Source organism: Melitaea cinxia, chromosome 1 (genome assembly GCF_905220565.1).
Source record: "Melitaea cinxia chromosome 1, ilMelCinx1.1, whole genome shotgun sequence".
NCBI lineage: Eukaryota > Metazoa > Arthropoda > Insecta > Lepidoptera > Nymphalidae > Melitaea > Melitaea cinxia.
Genome location: NC_059394.1, coordinates 3113167 through 3135035, shown reverse-complemented (window position 1 = coordinate 3135035; position 21869 = coordinate 3113167). Strand labels below are relative to the sequence as shown.

Genomic DNA, 21869 nt, shown 5'->3' with positions numbered 1-21869 from the left:
TCCGTAAATATATAATGTCCCCAGTCACACGCGAGCCTTTTTAATGTTTAAATAACGCTACGTACGTTTATAAGCAATAATGATTTCCTTGCAATGTGATAAATTACGCGAGCAGTTAACATATTTCGTAAGTCTTTAACGATACATATTTAGCGAGAGAATTTTAACCATAGTTGCTTAACCTTGTATCGATGGACAACGGTAAACACGGGCAAACAGTTTCACATCCTGAATATCATAGTTACTTTGACGAGCGCGTAGAATGGGAGAGAGACCGTGTAATGTTCCATTGTTACATTCACTCGGTTTAGGACCTGGAATTCCTTCGTACACTCATCGCGGAACTGGCAGCTACCGTTACCCACGCATTGCCGCAGATTTGCGCGCAAAATCCACGAAGAAAGCGCGCACGTGACTGCACTACTGATCGAATACATGCACATTGTCAGGCGCTTGCGACTGACTCCCAACAGTTGGCGCCTTTGTTACCTTTAGGGCACGGTTCGGATTCCGTCACTATAGTTTCAGAATACGCACTGTCACGATAGAAAACTGCTTCAAGCGTGCTTCGACTAGCAATAAACTCAATTCGCAAATACTCATGGAATGGTTTCCGCGTATTTCCTTATTGTTCGAGCGCCGTGTGCTCATGAATGGAGCCTGGAATTTAAATAAGCTTTTTAATGGTCACTATATTTTAAGTTAGTACCGCTTTTACTATTTCTCGACTTGATAAATTGTCGGCAACGTTTCCTTCTTGCGAACAATTTAAAATAAATAACGTATATTTAATTTCAATTTACTTCGTTTGCCATTATTTGCGATGTATAGAATCAACTTATTATTTGTACGTGCTGCGCTTAAAGTAAATACTAGGATGCATTTTGTATACAATTACCTATCAGCCGGTTTGTAATTAATGAATATATCACACCACTCATGAGGTGATAGGACCTTTTATTGTAACGTACTCATAACTCGTAACGAGTGCAAAGGGAATAATTTTGAACAGCTGTTTAATAATATAGAAAGCACTCGTTTTAATTGGGTCTATTTTGTATTCTTTTAAAGCTGGCTTAGTCTGATCTAGTTCGGTTGCTGAGTCTTATCGGCGAGGCCGTCGAGTGCAATTTTCTCTTAGCTTTCGCTTTTTCCCTGCTCGCTGGCGACCGCGCGCCGTCACGCTGCGGCGCGCTCTCAGTTATATAATGCATTACATCACGCCGCGTCACCAAGACTAAAATAAGCGCTCTATCCACACGGTCACGGCCAAGGCTGCGCGCCTTGTTGTCGACAATTATGCCATCGACGCCCGTAATGAGGATTTAGTGGGTGGACACGCGACCGCCGACTTGCTCACTTTTACTTTTAAACCGGTTCCGAGTTGACCTTCGTCTCCACGCTCTATGTCAAGAAGCACCACTTTGTTTCCGTACTGGGATAAAGTATTTCAAAATTTCCTCACGCATCTCCAGCGGAGTCATTGTTACGCATTTGTATTCGATGTCTAAAAATCGATGCTGATTCAATAATCGATAACAGAATGGTGTTAATAATTTAAATCGTATTCTTGCTCATGTACTGCGTCTACCGAACGCCCTTGACTGAGCTTCGACCGGACGACCTTGTAACACGTAAATGTTTTCTGTTTAGATTTATCATCGGCATTGTACCAGTATTCGTTATACTTAATATCACATTCTATTAATAACCCGTAGGTTCTCCGATACCGGTACGTACTAGGAAACCTTATTTTAATTTATAGCTCTAGATAAATAATTGTTATCATATAAATAGTGATGCTAGGAACGTAACGAGAAATATTAAATTTTATTTTTTGTACTTCCGTGCGGCTAATACTGGGTCGTGTAATTAAGCAGTCTTGTAATGCTTCGTAGAGCGTGTAGTTTTTTTAGATCATAAAAATGTGGACGTGACATAATATTTAAGTATTGCTGTTCAAAGAATTTATTTTAGGTTATCTTATAGTTCAAGGCCGTTCGCTGTTTTTTTTTTTCGAATTAATTACATTTTTTAAATTTAATTTTTATTTTTAACATTTCTCACTTACAAATAATGAAGGTCATTTTTACATGGTTATTTGTTGTTAAAATCGTACCCATACATCGGTTAAGTGTACACTTGCTAATCTTTTTTTTCCATCTTTCAAGCGAAGTACTTGTAAAAGTAAATACAATAATCTTGAAGTGTATGCTTTATAAGGTCATACAACTCAGTGGCAGCTCAACTGCCGTAATTAGAATAAACCATAGCCGACGTTGATAGTTTGTGCAAACTGAGAATGAGTCGTTCGCCCCCGAGATTTATTTTCAACTTAGCACTTTTTTGTGCCGTTTCGATGATACATTTTTCTTTGCACACACGTTGTATACAATAGACCGGATTCGGGAACCTTTAGTATACACTGTTACTTCAAATACCATATTATGTAAATTATACGATATAAAAATAAATTACTTTCAGTGATTAACATTTTGACATTTACGATATTTCGTTGGATTATTTATTTATTTACAGAAAAAAAGATACAATTTATGTGATAAACAGTGCAGCAAAAACAATGAACAGTGCACTGTGTTTCTAAATTAATAATACTAAAGTACATACGATATTATATACTAACATAAAAATATGATATTAAGCTATACAAATAATAGATTAAACATGTGAATATAATTGGAAAGAAAAAGAAAAAAAAAACATTAAGTGGTTAAAGAGTAATAATAATCATAATAAAAATAATAAATGCGGCTATGTCAATCTCTCTCTATATGTTGGTCTAAAAAGAATTTTTTAAATATGTTTTTATAGTTGTTTTTTTTTAATTGGATTGCAGATGCCATGGTTGGTTGTTGTACCGTTTATATATATAGTGATAAATAATAATTAGGTAATGACGATAAACACTATATAAATCTTATAAATTTGTGCTCTGGAAACTATAAAGTAAAAAAAAAAAAACTAAATTGTATATAACTGTGTGGTTACGGCATTAAGAATATAGCCACCCCCTCGGAGAGAAGAGAGGAGGTACGCCCTCTCTTTCCGTAGGTGTCGTAAGAGGCGACTAAGGGATAACACAGTTCCACTACGACCGATGGCGGGATAACCATCTAACTGCTGGGTTTTGAAATACACAGGCCGAAGACGGGCAGCAGCGTCTTCGGTGCGATAAATCCAGCCCTGCGGTCACCAACCTACCCGCCTGCTCAGCGTGGTGACTATGGGCAAAACACATGAGTTCACTCCATTTTTGGCGCGAACTTGTGGAGGCCTATGTCCAGCAGTGGACTATATTACGCTGAAGTGATGATGGTGAATTGTATAAATGCAGTGACAGCTCCATGTTAATAATAAAGTTGTACCGGACCTCCGAAAAAATTAATAACTGTGTTCGTAAGATTTTCAGTGGATCCAAAACGATTTGTATTATCACTTTGGAAACGCTTAGCGCGAGTATATAATAAAAATATCACTAACGATATATTATAATTTGCTAACTTTTTAATTCTTATTGCAAATAAAAACAAAAATTGGCAAATTTGGAACGTTAGAAACTCTACTTAAAATATACTATGCGTTTAAAAATTCTTCTATATTTTAAAATACTATTATAAATGTAATAATGGATTAATGTTCAAAAGTAATTAACTCAATTCGAACTCTTATAATGAAATTGTAAAATTCAAATGTAAATAAGATTGAATGAATATTCACGCTGTTTAGCACGATTTTATATAGTTATCACGCGTAGGAGGTATGCTTGTGATACGGAGTTCGGTCTAGCTGTTAGAGGCACGCGTCAATTATATAATACACTAGCTGTGGTCCGCGGCTTCAGCTACGTTAATTTGAGTAAAAAACGTACATAAAAATATTATATAGCCTATAAACCTACCCCGGTAAATATTTTTTTTTCTAATTTAAAAAAATCATATTTTAATTATTTATTTATTTAAACAAACAAGCTTTTCAGCTTTATAATATTAGTACAGATATGGATTAATTACATATATCCTGACTTCGCGGTTTCACTTGCGTATCTTCCGATCCTGTGGGAATGTCGGGATTAAAAGTAACCTTTGTGTTGCCAAGTTTTATTATAATCTGCTCAGTGGTTCTTGCGTGAAAGAATAAGAAACATGCATCCATCCTCACAAACTTTCGCGTTTATAACATAGTAGGGTAGTGTCACGATTTGATTGATGGGTTAGAGAAATGTGTTCAATTTAAAATTTATATTTTAATTTATATTTTATTTCATAATTTCACTATTAGCCTAATTATTAACAATAAAAATTACTTTTAAAAATAATTATTAAAATTTTATCAAGTGTATACTTTGTGTAATGCCATATTATGTTATCAGTGATTTCGTTATTTGTAATGAAAATGTTATAGTACTTTATAAAGGCGATGCTTAAATTAAATAAATATTGATTTAATTTATATTCAATTCTAGAAGAAGATAGGAACAGAAATTGAAACTACTATGATAATATCCCCGAGTAGAAATTTTTTCGTGTTCCTTAGAAGTACCGGACCTCATGCCTGATCTGGACCGGATAAGGTATGTAACGCAGAAGATTTGTCTGGACCTAATCAGAATAAGATGAGATGTCCTGATCGGGTCCAGATCAATCATCTGCGTTACATACCTTGCCTGGTACAGGTCGGATATGTTCGGTCCGGTCCTTTTAAAAACACGAATGTATATTCTTGAAAAAATTGTTTAATAAAAAAAGTGAATTGATATTTTAAATATGTTACTTAACAATTAATATTATATTTATTTCCCTTTATTTTTTCCAATTTTTTATTTGTTTTTGTTTTTACTTAAAATATCAATTACTTTTATTTATTTTATTTATTATATTTATGAATTATTTATTATTAATAATTAAATTTTATTTATTAAATTCTATTAATTAACTACTAATTAACTACTTCCTACTAGTTACGATTGCTCCACTGTGTAGAAATGGACTCCCTGTTAGACTGTCCTGTTAACTGTATATATACTAAGTGCGCTTAAAAACATCGAGAGTGCGATTTAGGCTCAGTTCGCGTAATTTCTTTCAGGCTATCCTGATCTGGACCAGACCTGGTCCTGATGCAGGTATGCCTTACCATACTCGATTATATTTTACATCAGGCTATCCTTATCTGGACCGGACCGGGTTCTGATCCACTATGCCTTACCATACTTGATTATATTTTACACCAGACTATCCTTATCTGGACCGGACCAGGTTCTGATCCGCTATGCCTCACCATACTTCATTATATTTTACATCAGGCTATTCTTGTCTGGACCGGACTGGGTCCTGCTCCAGTATGCCTTACCATACTTGATTATACCTATTTTACATCAGGCTATCCTTGTCTGGACCAGACCTGGTCCTGATAGAGCTTGCCGGATCTGACATGCCTTATTCTATCCTGATATCTGGTTGAGCCTGATTTTTTTGTAATTGGGTCGTCGGATGACCATATATCACATCTAAATCACTCCTAAATATTACGATAGCCAATCCGTTAGACGTTAAAGGACGACGAAGTTGAAATAATTTCTATCTTTTCTAATACTAAACAAATTTTTTAGTACATTATTTTGTTTAATAGGCTATTCTAAGAGCTTTTAAAAAGTATTAGTAAACTTAACAAATGAGATTAATGAAATCAGTATTTGTTCTGACATTGTGACGTGAACAAGGGAAATAGGAAATTATTTTTTATATGTACTTATATAATGTAGATATTGAATTTTATGTCATTTGTAAAAGGCGAGTGTTGTCATAGTACGAACTATTTAGAAAGAATGGAACGCAGTTTATTTATCTATAATTTGTTTAACTAAGTACATTAAAGAAAATAACAATATTCTAACATAACAAAGTACAGATGCGCTCTTATCACTAATAGTGCTCTCTTACAGACAACCTCTGTCAATAGAGGAAACATTGATAACATGACATAACTAGTTATACGGAGCAAATAGCACAGAATTGTTAAATTAGTATATACTCGTATATAGCGTTTTAAAATTAAACCTATTTCAATTATGATCGCTTCAGCCTGTAATATTCCACTGCTGGACATAGGCCTCTTTCCCCATGTAGGAGAAGGATCAGAGCTTAATCCACAACGCTGCTACAATGCGGGTTGGCGGATAATCAATTATGCTATTTTAATACAAATCTATTTCTGTATAAAATCACTTTGCTAGTTATGATTAAAACGGGTTGGACCGACGATCTACGTAAGATTGCCGGTGTGGGCTGGCGGAAAACCGAGATGTCTGGCGCGAATTTGGCGAGGTCTATGTCCATCAGTGGTCTGCAATTCTTTCGATAATTTTTTAGTAAATTTGTTTTTAAATCGAACTCTACACAGGTAGTTTTAACAGAACTTTTTACATGTCCTTTAGTTGGAGTTATGTTTATGAATCACTTTTTAAATGCTAATGAACTTCGTCCTGTCATATCTATTTTTTGCTGAATATTACATCTATTTTGTCCTGACAATAACAAACTAAATAATTGTGTTTGCTAGCAAACGAAAAAAACCGGCTTCAATTACATCGACAAGTAATACAAGGTAAGTAGACGACAAAATTACCAAACGTACTAGTCGTCACTACGATTTCTCTGGGATTCCATCATCAGATCCTGGCTTCCTTATCATAGTACCACCCTTGAGATATCTCCATCCCAACAAAAAAAGAATCACCAAATTCGGTTCATAAACGACAAAGTTATCCGAGAAAAAAAATATGTACGGTCGAATTGAGTAACTTCCTCCTTTTTTGAAGTCAGTTAAAAAAATGAATTAGAATTATGCGTGTACATACAAACATCTCGGCGTTTTATATTTATTTATTCTAGCGTTCTTCGAGTGGTCAAAATGCGACCATAATTAATTTAAATTATAAGTTTGAACACTCAACAAAAGAGTACACAATATATATGCGTGTGTCAAATAAATGGTAGTGTGTGCAATGTTTTTTTATGTATTTTTTATGCATAATTAAAAAAAAATATATTAGCATTCTGTACTCCTCTATACAAACTATAAGGGTGCGAAATTTCACACTCCTCCGTCCGCGCAATTTTCGCAAAAAAGGGTACGAAGTACGACAATTTCGCGCGAAAAATGGCGTGAACTCATGTATGTTTCCCATAGTCACCACTGGGCAGGCGGGTTGGTGACCGCAGGACTGGCTTTGTCGCACCGAAGACGTCGCTGCCCGTCTTCGGTCTGTGTATTTCAAAGCCAGTTGTTGGATGGTTATCCCGCCATCGGTCGGCATTTTAATTTCCAAGGTGCTAGTGAAACTGTTATCCCTTAGTCGCCTCATACAACACCCACGGGAACACTGGGGGTAGCTATATTCTCTACTGCCGTAACCACACAGCAGATACATTTTATTAAGTGGGTAACAATATTGTAAATTTTTAACTATTATTGTTGATGAGTTTGAAAGAGAGGGATAGATGCCTGAAGACCTTATGTATGTGTGTATGTCCAATTCATCATTACAGCCTATACAGTCTACTGCTGGACATAGGCCTCCACAAGTTTACGCCAAAAATAACGTGAACTCATGTGCTTTGCCCATAGTCACCACGCTGGGCAGGCGGGTTGGGTATGTCCAATTAATCAATATTAATTTTATTTATTATGTAAATTTGTGAATAGAATATTTTGAAATCAGGAAAAATATTAAATATGGCGTTATATTGTGGTTCATGTTATAGTGACTAATATAAAAAAAAACTTAATAATAATAAACTAAATAAAATAACTTAAACTAATAACAATTGGTCATATATAGCAACCGACCGTTATTGAATATATTTAAGAAGTTAGCAGAATACTTTTATTTGTTATAAGCAGTTAGCGGTTTGATTGATTTTATTAATAAGTTACATTGATGTTGATTGTAGCAGTCACATAGCGTCGTATTATTTTTTTTTTCAATGAAATTGTCATTTAATGAATTGGTGGGTAATCTGAAGTGTTTGAATGCTGTGCCAGTTCATTGGAGCCAAATTTTCTTAGAAAGCGTGGCACTATACGAGTCCATCTTGGACTTAACTCGTTAAGTCTAGACGCTAGTGTAATAATTTGTAAACCTCTCACTTTTAGGCAGATGCCTCATCTTTTGTAAAGTAGAAAGGTTGAAAATTGATTTATTAGACAGGTGGGCGTGAGTCGGATATATTTGTTTCATTGTGGTATAGCTATCTTGTTCACGTATATTTTATTTGGTATGAAATATACCCAGTGACGTAGCGAGCCTAACTCGCACCCGAGAAACAATACCTTTTTAGCGCCCCCTCTCCATTCGAAAACCATATAATTTGTTCAGGAATTTTTTGTTCTTTGGCGTCCAGTTGTAAAATATTTCACAAAAATGATCACAACGCTTTATGACTAATAACACTAGTAATAAAATCTTCATATCTAGTTTTCTACAATTAAAAATATTTTTACAGGAATGGTGTTCATAGCCGGGTTTATCGTGCTGCTGTCGGCGCTGATGTTCTTCTTTCCGCGACAAATCAAACAGAGTCCGATGCCGCCGCCACCTAAGAAGACTAAAGAGAAGAAGGAACCGCTCTTTAAAGGTATTTCTATTTGTTATTATATAACGCGTATGTATACTGTGAGCATATCAAAGTCATTATTAACATTAAATTTTAAAATAATGGCAACTATTTAATAACTCCAAATTTAATGTATGTAGCTAGTTACGTATTAATGTTTAATTGAGAGTACATTTGGAAATATCCTGCTCAAAATCTAGAGCAGCCCAACTGGGAAAGTATCTTAACCTGCAGAGGATTTTAGTCAAATAACGCTGTCCTTAAGTAGTATTGTGTTCCTGTGGTGAGTAAAGTTGCCAGAGCTCCTGGGGAAGACTGAGGTTGGGCTCGACAATGAGCTTGTAATGGGCCTGGTCATGCAGGCCGTCCACAGGCTACGGTATCCGCTCATCACCAGGTGGACAATATTCTTGTTTCGCACTCTAGTGCTATAAAAAGGGGTTATGTATATGGGGGTTGTCTAAGTGGTAAAAAACTGCGATTTATTTAAACTTTTTAAGACAAGAAAAGATGGGAAAAGAAATTAGAGATATTCCCTCAAATGTGAATTATATCACTAATCTATAATCTATAATAATATATATATATAATATATATAAAAGCGAAAGGTCACTCACTCATCACGAAATCTCCGAAACTATAACACCTACAAACTTGAAATTTGGCAAGTAGACTCCTTATAAAACGTAGACATCCGCTAAGAACGGATTTTACGAAACTCGACCCCTAAGGGGGTAAAACGGGGGTTGGAAGTTTGTATGAAAGTCTTATGTTTTTAAAGTAAGAGACTTGAAATTTAAAATGTATGCTCTATAGATGATGAGAAGGTGTCCAAATAATGTATCTTTAGAAATCAACTCTCTTTTGGAGATAAAACGGGGGATGGTAGGTTGACTCACTCATCACGAAACCTCCGAAACTATAACAGCTACAGACTTGAAATTTGGCAGGTAGGTTCCTTATAGGGCGTAGACATCCGCTAAGAACTAATTTTACGAAAATCGACCCCTAAGGGGATAAAACGGGTGTCGGAAGTTTGTATGAAAGTCTTATGTTTTTGAAGTAAGAGACTTGAAATTTAAAATATATGCTCTATAGATGGTGAGGAGGTGTCCAAATAATGCATCGTAATCTAAATATATAAGAGAGAGGTCACTAACTCACTCATCACGAGAACTCAAAAACCACTGGATGGTCTATCCATCCAGGTTGGACAAAGATAAAATTTGGCAGGGAGGTAGATTATAGTTAGCAGACGTCCGCTAAGAACGGATTTTACGATATTCCACCGCTAAGGGGATTTAATTGGAGTTGATAGTTTGTATGAAATATATACAGCCTGAAAATAAAACTAAAAATGTGGTGTATAGAGAGGTTTTATAAAAATAACTATTAAATTATACTAAATTGTGCTTTTTAAAAAGTTACTCAGTTTTTGATAAGCATTTCAACTGATTGATTTCAACTTGAACGATTGACTTAAATAAAAAAATAATTTGCGTTAAACATCTTAACAGTAATGCATAGATATGCGCGAACATCATAACCACGCGAACGTAGTCGCGGGCAACAGTTAGTGTATTATAAAATCAAGTCCCCAAAAGTGTATGTGATCGATTCGCTCAAAATCGACTGCACGGATTTTCATGCGGTTTCACCATTGGAAAGAGGGCTCCACCATTGGCAAGAGGAAGGTTTACGAAACGGCTAAGCCGATTTTGATGAGAGTTTCACTGGAAGTTTGCAGGGAAAACTTTGTGACAAACTAATTTCAACGCGGGCGAAGCCGCGGGCACAGCTAGTATATTATAAAATACTTTTCATTGAAACTCATATAAACTATTATAACGTTTTGTGGACTACTTGATCTATTTTACTAGTCACAACGAAGCGACACTTCTGCCAATTACACTTTATCCAATTTATTCTTTTATGAGTACATAAGTGCGATCTTACACGTGTTACGAGCAAAAAACGTGTCTCTTACGAAGTAACAGACACACCAATTCTAAATGAGTAAATAAGAGATGTAAATATTTCATTAAAAATTTCATTCGAGACACTTGATGCAAGACAAGTAATTAAAATAATGTAAAATTAATTCACTCCTTTACATAATGATAATGATTTAGTTTTAGTGATTCTTGTCACGATATCCTTCAAAGTAATTAGTCGCGAGAATGTAATATTGGTGTTTTAATGAATAAATCATTACGAGTAATGATTATATATACGTTAAATTGTGATTCATTTCACATGGTTTTATATAGCTTGTCCTATGTTAGGTGTGGTTCAAATATTTTTAACTAAATCTTAAAATAGCTATTACTTATCTGACCGGGCTGCCCTTTGTTGTGGATGATAAAGAATAGCAAAATGTAATAAAATAGTCCCTAAAGACTCATTTAGAACTCGTAATTCCTTGGAACAAGGAATACAAAAAATATGATGTCGTCATTTTTAACTGAGGTAGGGCACAGCAGGAATTTCCTGCTCAAAATATGGAGCAACCCGACTGGGGTAGTACCTCGACCTTACAGAAGATCACAGCAAAATAATACTGTTTTCATGCAGTATTGTGTTCCTGTTGGTGATTAAGGTGACCAGAGCTCCTGGGGGGATTGGGGATTAGGTCGGCAACGCGCTTGCGATGCTTCTGGTGTTGCTTCTGGTGTTGCAGGCGTCTATAAGCTACGGCAATCGCTTACCATCAGGTGAACCGTACGCTTGTTTGCCGACCTAGTGACATAAAAAAAAAATTAAGTTAAAATCCTCGCTCTCTCGCGTTAAATTCCTCAATGCGGTTGACATAATTTAAGTCGATAAGTATCTATTCTTATGACTAATAACTACAACCTTATAAAAAAATCACGAATTCAAAATCAATATGCAAAACACTTCAATAGCCATGCTTTATAAAAATTGTATAAATTAGAAGATTTAACAAAAATGCCCAATTTAATTTTTCCCTGACAAAAATTATTATATTGTAATACTAGTATAGTTGCAAAATGTACTAGATTTTATCAAAAATCGTCAAATACATAATCATCATATAATATCGCAAAACCATTACGACGCTCTTAGCTCGCTACCTGATCAGAGATGACAAGAAAACGTGAAGAAGATTGATCGGTGCGGTCGAGATATAAAATAAACCGTCGCGTGATGACTAACATAAATATAAAACATCTGTTTTTAAAACAGGGGTTCCCAAACTTATTTTTTATACTGCCCACTAAGAGAATAAATTATTTTAATGTGCCCCCTTTGAGCAATCTTTTAATGAATATTAGTTGATTTTCACAAGTTGTAGTCGAGAGTCCTTACAGATTAAATGACAAATCACCCCCCAAGCCTCTACACAACGCCAAAAATTTTTTTCTAGGTCTCTTACCGCCCATCTCTCTTACCCCCTTTAGTACTGCAGCGCCCACACGGGGGCGTTATCGCCTACTTTGGGAAACACTGTTTTAAAACATTTAGTATTTCATTTGGTGAGAGATTTTTTTTTTTTGTAAAAGTACATAGCCATTAAGAACTACACCGCACATGCTGTAAAATGTATGTTAGAATTAGAACCGCTATTCTCTTAAAAATATACTATTCGTAAACTATACCTATCCTTCCTTCCCTTAAACTAAATAACCATAGTTTTAATGATGGGACTGTAAAAGTATCAACTCCTAACGACAAATTCACCATACAATTTTTATTTTTAGATTTCTTCGCGACAATCAAACGCCAACTGACCAACGACATTTTGATGTGGAGGACAGCGTCATCGGTACTACATCTCATGCCCATAAGCGGGGTGTACTCCTTTCTACCCAAGTACCTAGAAAAGCAGTTTCGACTGCCGACGCACGACGCCAACCTTGTCTCGGGTGAGGTACTAGAATTAAATTTTATATTGGTAATCGACATTTTTGACTCTTTATTTTTTTTAGGTCATATGATTTTTGTGCTTCTACTAGGTCTTTAATTTATTCAGTCTGTAACATTCCACCGCTGGGCATAAGCTTCTTTCTCCATGTAGGAGAAGGTTCGGAGCGTAATGGACCACGCTGCTCCACTGCGGGTTAGTGGATATAATGCTTTCTATGAGCGATGGTCGTTGTCAGCTGTTTATGATAACAACTGGGATCCTTAATAGAATTTTTTTATGGTAAATGATTTTGCATGTAGTTGGTTGAGTTATAAACGCTGATACAGGTTCCTTAGTAAGGTTTTTTCATTCTTTTGCCCTGGTTCCACTTTTTTCTCTTCTTTTCGGTCTTCTACTACCATTAGACCGAATTGTTAATGTTTAAACAACAGTCACCCTTATATGTTGTTACATATTATAACCAATAAATAATCAAAAATAAATAAAATTCCAACATTAACGATATTCAATTTTTTTCTTTTCATAAGAATCACTTTGATAATTTCGAGAATATTTATTTAAATGTTTTTTACGATATACATTATTCAAATCGTTACGTATGTGTGCCACGACCGTATAAATTATTCTTACGATTTCTATTATCTGTGAAAATGTTTTGTTTACGATACCACTTTTTTACGGCGAAATCTTACAAAGATGGATAATTAATGTTCGGTAAAACTCTTAAATAATTATGACTCCAGACCCTTCTTATACACGGTGAACAATTTTGGTAACAAAATTGAAAGTTGTCAATTCACTCGAAACTTTTTTTCTATTGATTCATTTTCAGAATTTTCTTACCTTTCAGAATGGTCAATAGTCATGGTTATAAGTGTTAAGTGTCAGCGTGATCAGTAAATCACTTGACATATTCTTAGAGTGGTCGACTTCGTTATAAATATACTAAATTTGAAACAGTAAATGTGGCCTTATCAACAAATTAGATCTTATCAGATGTGCAGCAAAGATTTTGTTATGTAAATAAATATTGTCAAGTATGTCGAGTATTTTGCCAGCTCACTGTGACAGTTACCAATGTCCGACACCCCTATTCCAAGTCCTAATACCCATAGATGTGCACAAATTCATACTATCTATATGTTTACGAATTGCATATATTTTCGACTAATACAGTGTATAGCGTGGATTATTTTCCACCGTTTATGATTTCACGGCGTACAAAAACTCGAGGTCAATGATCACTAACCTTGAAAATTCAAATAGAAATATCGTGTTCACGAATGAAGGTACTTTCGCTGATGTACTTAGGATTATTTAATGTTTATTTAATAATATTAGCAGTCATTCGAAACCTCATATGATAAAATTAAGAGTTTTTACCATAAATTTGCACGAAATGAAAAAAGACCGGGTTCTTTATTTGTAATAGATGATCTAATCGACTGTGTATTTTACTAATTGTTATACTTTTTGTTATATAGTGAGTGTTGTTTGACGATAATCCGTTTGACAGAAAGTTTGCGTAGACGTGCAGAATTTGGCATCATATAGATATGAGTATTTCGTATGATGTTAGCTTTTTGAACTGTAATTGAGATAAAGGTAAATTCATTAGAAGATAAAATTTTCGATCACTGCTAATGATGCAATCTATCGTTGTAAAGCCGTTCGTGTTTGTTTCGCGGACTGGTTTTCGCGATATCAACACTTTCAGAGTCGTTTTCGGTTAATTATACATTGTTAGTTTTTTTTTGTTTTTGGTCTTGTGGACAATACCATTGAAATAAAGTACCTATATCAAGTGCTCTTCCTATCACGTTGTACAAGCTTCTTTATTGATTATTAATCAGTTTATCGAATATAAAAGTATTTTTGAAAATAGTCCAGTAGATCCTATTAAGAGTGTATAAACAAACAAGTGCTGTGTGGTTACGGCATCAAAGAATATAGCCACGCCCTCTCTTCCCGTGGGTGTCGTAAGAGGCGACTAAGGGGTAACACAGTTCCACTACTACCTTGGAACTTAAAAAACCGACCGATGGCGGGATAACCATCCAACTGCAGACTTTGAAATACACAGGCCGAAGATGGCGTCTTCGGTGCGACAAAGCCAGCCCTGTGGTCATCAACCCGCCTGCCCAGCGTGATGACTATGGGCAAAACACATGAGTTCACGCCATTTTTGGCGTGAACTTGTGGAGGTCTATGTCCAGTAGTGGACTGCGAAAGGCTGCTGTGATGAAACAAACAAGTACTTCAGTTATTAATAAAAATAATAATAATAATAAATAAACGCTTCACACTCCACGGCCCCCAGTAAGATTTTCTTCTGTGTCAGGGGTCCGAAAACACACACAGTAGACAAGCACAAATGCCCAGACCACGACAAACATTTATATGGCCAATACAAATGTCTGTCTGAGCGGGGATCGAACTTGCGACCGCAGATCTAACGCGTCGTCAACAACAATAAAGATTACATAAATATTTTATTAATTGACAATATTCCTCATTTTCTTAATTTTACTTTCAGGTTTGGGTGGTATATTGGTGATGGGTTTGGGGATCATAACTTCAGGCGTTGTGATACTAAAGTTGGTCCCCACGGCGAGACAAGTCGCAGCTTGGACGGCTATTACAGCCGCTATTTACAGTGCCGGTAAGAATTTTAATAATTGAAATAACTATACATATGTAAAAATGTCGGAACAATATGCCTAAAAAAAACTTGATTGTTTTGAGATTTTTCTTAAATGCGAAAAAATAAATTTAGTTCAGAAAGAAATCAGACTTTCTAAATCACAGCACAAATATAGACAATACACCATAATGTAGATTTGGTTTCTGATCTGATAAAGTAGAGGAAAAATGTTCGCGGGAAATTTTAATGGTTTACAACAATTACTTCACGTTGGGGCCTATTTTACTTATCTCGATGATGCTTGATATAAACTGTAAACGGTATAGAAATTGGCAAATCAACTACCAAAAATAAAACTTTAGAAAAAATGTATCACAAACAAAGAATAAACCTTCTTAGTCTTTATAAACAAGTTCGTAGAATAATGCAAGCAATTTATTTTGAACCGGCGCCAACAAAAACTAATATTAATGTTATCTGGAGATGTTTATACCTGACTTGTCCGATTTTATTATTTTTCTAAAAAAAGAAAAAAAAAATCGCGATTTTCGTGGATTGTACAATTTAGAAACTAAGGTATTTGTGGTAAAACGGACAAATATTTCCAGGTATGGTAATGTTGATGTTTGTCAGCTGTCCTGCGGAAACATTCCGCGCTATAACACCGGCAGACGTCGCAAACCTTTCCTGTAGCTCGTCTTGTCACTGTTACGGTGCCCCGTACTCGCCAGTGTGCGGGCAGGTTTGTATTTTTCGTTGTATATTTTAAACAACCGAATTATCACTCCTATTTCGATTTGGTAACTTACTATATAAAATTAAAATAGTAATTTAAAAACTTGCCTAAAAAGGTATACAAATACTGTTATGGTCGAAAATTATTTTGTTACTGAAACTATTTTGGGTTAGTTTTGGCTATTCTTTTGATTTTAATCTTCTATTCCGTAGCCTGCTCTATTATGGCCTATAATGTTAAAAAGAGACTTTGTACTGCATACATTTTTTTCCCTATATCCTGAAATTAGTGCCGTTGTAAAATCTCTTTTATAAAGTTGCTTATCAAATAAAGCAATTAATAAATGTTGATACTTTTCAGGACTCGTACACGTATCAATCACCGTGTCAGGCCGGCTGTGTGAGTAGTGAGCAGCTTGACAACAGTACTTGGCTGTACTACAACTGCTCTTGCGTTGATGGCAGTTCGAAGGGAGACAAGGCTATTAAAACGTAAGCGTCATCTTCAGTGCCTATTTTATATCTCATCTTATATATATATATATGTATACATATATAAATTTCGTGTCAAAATGTATGTTAGCGATAAACTCCGAAACTACTGAATCAATTTTTATCAAACTTTTGTAAGCATCTGTAATTTGATCCAACTTGGGTGATAGGGTAGTTTTTATCTCAATTATTGATCTCAATATTTGTTATTGCAAGTTAAATGTTTATTATATATCGGTTAGTTCTATAAAATCGTAATAGATGGCGGTTTGACATCTAAGTTACACAGATATCCGGTCGATGGCGCCGTATTTCTATTTCTAGATTATAGATGGCGCGTTTGAATATAGAATTTATATATATTTTCATTCCACACACAGAATGAATCTATTATTTTTTTTTTTAGAAAATATTTATTTGATTGTATCAAAAGAATTAGTAAAATGATTCCATCTATTGCAATTACTGAGTCACAGCAGCGCAGGGCTGGGTCAGTACATTATAAATTTTTCTTATAATACTTTAGGTGCTAAATTTCTATGAGCTACAAGTGATAAAAAAGTTAAGATAGGATTTAAAAAAAATACAAATGAGGCGAACATTTACTCTAATAAGGCTGATTTTAGAGTAGTATTGAGCGCACGCAAGACGCCGACGGTGGTCAGCGTAACCCCGAAACATGAAATCCAAGCACAATATTGTAAAAGAGAAGCTAATGAGGCTGAAATGATGGATGAATAAATTTTCGTTTCTCTTTAACTCTTTAGAAGGAGATCCATAATAATACATAAGCTTTTTTTTCTTTTTTTTATGTCACTAGGTCGGCAAACAAGCGTACGGTTCACCTGATGGTTAGCGATTACCGTAGCTTATAGACACCTGCAACACCAGAAGCATCGCAAGCGCGTTGCCGACCCGATCCCCAATCCCCCCAGGAGCTCTGGTCACCTTACTCACCAACAGGAACACAATACTGCTTGAAAACAGTTATTATTTTGCTGTGATCTTCTGTAAGGTCGAGGTACTACTCCAATCGGGCTGCTCCATATTTTAGCAGGAAATTCCTGCTGTGCCCTACCTCAGTTACTACTAAGCTACTTTTTATTCCTATTTTCTCACGATATAGGAAATAATAGCCGCATCCGTGAGATGCAGCGAGTCACTATATATTCACCCCCCCCCACCCTCCACAGGCTGGAGCGCTACTCGCGGAAGGCGCCCGCACAGTTCGCGGTGAGCGGCGAGTGCAGCGGCGCGTGCAGCCAGATCTACACGTTCGTGGCCGTGTTCGCGGCGCTCATGTTCGTGCACGCCACGGGCGAGGTGGGCGCCGTGCTGCTCATCATCCGCTGCACCGACAAGCACGGTGGGTGACGCTCTAGCCCGCTCGCGAAACATCAGAGACTTCAGTACCGAGATTCAGTCTGTATAATCTCACTGTTGGGCATAGGGCTCTTTGTCCATGTAGGAGAAAGATTAGAGTTTAATTCATCACGTTGCTTCACTGCGGGTTGGCGGATACGTTCCCTACTATGAGTAGTGATCGCTATCAGGTCTCTATGATAACAATCGAGACCGATGGCTTGACGTGTTCTTCGAGGCACGGCGGAGAGATCGACAAAGACAGACCGAAAAGGATATTTGTACAAATAAAAATATCCTTCCCGAGCAGGAATCTAACCTACAAACCGTCGGTGTTTTAGGCGACCATTTGCATCACTACACCAGATCGGTTTTTATTATTAGTATCGAGCCATAGCGAAATAGATAATAATCTCACTTTCATTGTATATGATGTGTAATTAAGAATGGGTCGTTGTCACCTTATTTAATAAATTGTGTTAAGATCAGAAGACATTGCAATTGCCGATACGTATGCACTTACACCGCCGACCGCTGGCAGGATAACCATCCAACTGCTGGCTTTGAAATACACAGACCGAAGACGTACAGCAGCACCTTTGGTGCGACTCAGCCAGCCCTGCGGTCACCAACCCGCCTGCCCAGCGTGGTGACTATGGGCAAAACACACGAGTTCGCGGTATTTTTGGTGCGAACTTGTGGAGGCCAATGCCCAGCAGTGGACTGCGATAGGTTGATGTGTGTGCGTGTATGCACTCACACGGTACACGCAGTACGGTACCAGATTGATATTAGCATAGCTTAAAAGTAATCGTGAACGAAAGCGGTCGCCCCGTTTTTAGTCCGGTCCGCCCCGCAGACAAGGCGATGGCGATGGGCGTGATCCAGTTCGCGATCGGCGTGTTCGGCAACGTGCCGTGCCCCATCGTGTTCGGCGCGGCGGTGGACGCGGCGTGCCGCCTGCGCGACGCGGCGTGCGGCGTGCTGGGCGCCTGCGCCTCGTACGACGCCGACCGCCTGCGCCACTTCTACCTCGGTGAACCGCTGCTAGACGTCGTCCACTGCTATACGTTCTGGCTGAGATACAGCGTTTTTGCCGACAAATTCTTGCTGTCAAAAACACTGCTGAGGCAGAAACCTTGTTGGCCTTTTCATTTTTTTTTTGCAATTTTTTTTTTGTTTGTTACCTATCCTTTTGTTTATTGTACTCTTTTATGTTTCTATTATTGTTATATTTTTTAAAAATTGTAATCAAAAAAAGGATAATAAAAAAATTTTCTTCCTTTTTTTCTTTCCGTAGCTGCCGGACATTCGTATATGGAATTAAATTAAATTTAAATATTGATTTGGCCGTAACGTAATTTACACATGCTTAACGAATGTCAAAAAAAATGTCATTCCAAAAAAACTGAACTAAAATGAATAAATTTAAGGTAGCAAAAACATCAATCAATAAAATAAAATTTACATCTTAACATTAGGTACATCAGTAACTTAGGTAATGTACCTAATGTTATTCAGTAACCTTAATAAATTATGAAGAACTGACTGCTTGCCGACTTGCGGACTACTGAGTCGATTGCAATGGGTATTCATTATGTATACGTATAGTCATTTTATTGCAGTTTACCGATTGAAAATAAAAATATGTAAAGTAAAAGAGACAAAACTAAGAGCTAGACTAGTAACATGATAACGATTAAATTTTTTTAGCCAAGTATAACTTGTTCATAAAAAAGAAGCCTCGATACCTTTTCAAAAAAGTCACAAATTTTTAAACTGATCGCGGTAAAGCTTTAGATTAGGTAAAACCGAATTTCAGGGGGAAGGGGGGGAGGGAGAGGGTGGGGAACGCTACCCCTGGTACCACTGTCACACCTCAGAACCCCATGGTTATGGAGATATCCATGGTTAAAGTTTTGAGGTTAGAAGAAGAATTTCGAAAGTTAGAGGAACGCTTGGCTCCGGCGCTGCGGGAAGTGCAGCCCTTCCGCCCTTGCGTGCGAAAGCACGCTCACTCGTGCTCCGTTCCGCAGCGGAGCCGCTCCTCTACGCATTCGTTCGCGCGCTTTCGCACGGCGGGCGAGGGCTGCCCTCCCTCCGCGCCTCCGCGGCACAAAAAAAACACTCTAGGGGTAGGACAGACCAAGACCACGTGGACAGTGGGGTGCTCCGATTCGGTTTTGGGTATTTTTCGAATTTCTAAACCTATATTCTAGCACGCAATGTTACTAATTTTATTAGAATATTATTTCTGACGCGTTATTTTGTTTAAAAGTGTCGATTTGTCACACAATGCAAACAGTACGAGCTCAAAGGTATTATAATAGCTTTAAATTCTTCTTCTAACCTCAAAACTTTAACCATGGATATCTCCATAACCATGGGGTTTTGAGGTGTGATAGTGTTACCTTGTATAGATTCCCCTACACCCTCCACCCTCCACACCCAAAAACCCCATAATTCGGTTTTTCTAATTCGGTTTTACGTAGTCTAGATCTTAACCCTGATCGCTTCCGTTTTATTTATTCGTATTTGTTATTACACCCAAGAAACTGATATATTTCTTACTTACGTATGATTTGTCGCTGGGCAGTCATTCTTACCAAATTGTAATCTTTTGCAGGGCTGTCAGCCGCGCTGATGTTCCTCGCGTTTATAATGGACATCCTGGTGTGGAGCCGCGCCGGCCGCATTGACATGAACCCCGCCGAGCGACCCCCCGACCGGGACCCACTGCCCAACGACACGCCGCTCTGATGCACGCCTGCTCCACAATCACCCTTTCCATCATCACCGCTATCGCCCCCGCCATCACCTCCGCCATCACCTCCACCATCACCACTACCATCACCACAACCATCACTTCCACTCTCACACCTACGTTCATCAACAAGGACACTCTCAACATTCATCGACCGCACATCCGAGTTCAAATCCAATCGGTATGAAATGTTGTAAGACTATAATTACATATATACTGTAGTGGGTGCCATAGATCCTTTGTGTTGTAAGTGGCGATTTTGATTATTCAACATAAGTATAGTAGGAATTTCCCAGTGCGTCGCTATTGAATGTATTGTATTGTTAGACCTTTAAAGACATGTCAAACGAATTTATTACTGTTCGTCATGTTTTTAATTAATTAAAATTAATAAATGAATGCAGTTTTTGCATTGACTTTAGCAATCCAACAAATATATCGGGGGGTAATTTTCATATCATTTTTACATTTGAAAAAATTTTCAGATGCTAGTGCTGAGGATTGAAATAGATTGATTTTCTTCCAAACCAAGCCTTGTATAATGTATATTAGTAAAAAAATATTTTTATTTTCGTCACTTTAAAAACAGCCCATCACAAACGAGTTACTTTTAAGTATTGTTGTAGGTGGAATTATGAAAAATCAATTAGATTCGTATCTAATATAATCTCCTGATATACTCGTATAGTCAAAGGGATTTAGAATGTTAATATATTGATGCTCTCATGAAAGTCTTTGTTGAAGTAACAAAAATATAATTATAATTAAAGTTTACTAAAAATGCTATTGCGTTCTAACGAAATTTACGAATAACGCATTCAACTTATTTGTTTGGTGTATATGTGAATTTTTTTATAAATAAACATTAATTGCTTAGAAAAATGTATGTTGTCGGTGTTAATATAAATTTGTCATAATAATTAAAATATTGTATGCTTGATGTTAAGATACTTTTAATTGTTACTATTTCTATAATTTTCAAATCACAATTTTTACTGATACTTTTTTACTGTTAATAACGACTGAACAATGAAATATACTATAATTGCATTTTATTATTTATACAATTTTTGTACGCTAGTTTCTTTTATAATCTGTGCTCAATTTTATTTAAGTAATAAAATTCATACGCATAATATTTGAAAGTCTCGATATGATTTTTTTCTTTACAATTTTTTTTATAGAAATAGTACAAGATTTATTTTCTTTTTGGAATTTTTCATAGGAGGGAAATATGGTCTGGTTGGATCCTTAAAGTCCCAAAATATAGTTTTAATGTCGGTATAGTTATGTTTTTTTTACATGTGTTTCTACAAAGAAATCATATTACTGGGACTGACTTTATGAAAC

The 21869-nt window shown here is 36.4% G+C and overlaps 1 protein-coding gene across 1 annotated transcript in view; it reads left to right on the top strand.

Annotated features, from left to right (window-relative positions):
- Nucleotides 1–21590, top strand: part of LOC123654351 (solute carrier organic anion transporter family member 74D-like) — a 43773-nt gene extending 22183 nt beyond the window's left edge. The window contains exons 4-11 of the mRNA XM_045590297.1: nucleotides 8523–8654; nucleotides 12356–12520; nucleotides 15059–15184; nucleotides 15775–15908; nucleotides 16263–16393; nucleotides 17587–17759; nucleotides 18615–18791; nucleotides 20382–21590. Of these exons, the coding sequence (XP_045446253.1) occupies nucleotides 8523–8654; nucleotides 12356–12520; nucleotides 15059–15184; nucleotides 15775–15908; nucleotides 16263–16393; nucleotides 17587–17759; nucleotides 18615–18791; nucleotides 20382–20515 (1172 nt within the window). The 3' untranslated portion in view covers nucleotides 20516–21590. The remainder of the gene's footprint in view (nucleotides 1–8522; nucleotides 8655–12355; nucleotides 12521–15058; nucleotides 15185–15774; nucleotides 15909–16262; nucleotides 16394–17586; nucleotides 17760–18614; nucleotides 18792–20381) is intronic.
- Nucleotides 21591–21869: the final 279 nt, after the last annotated feature.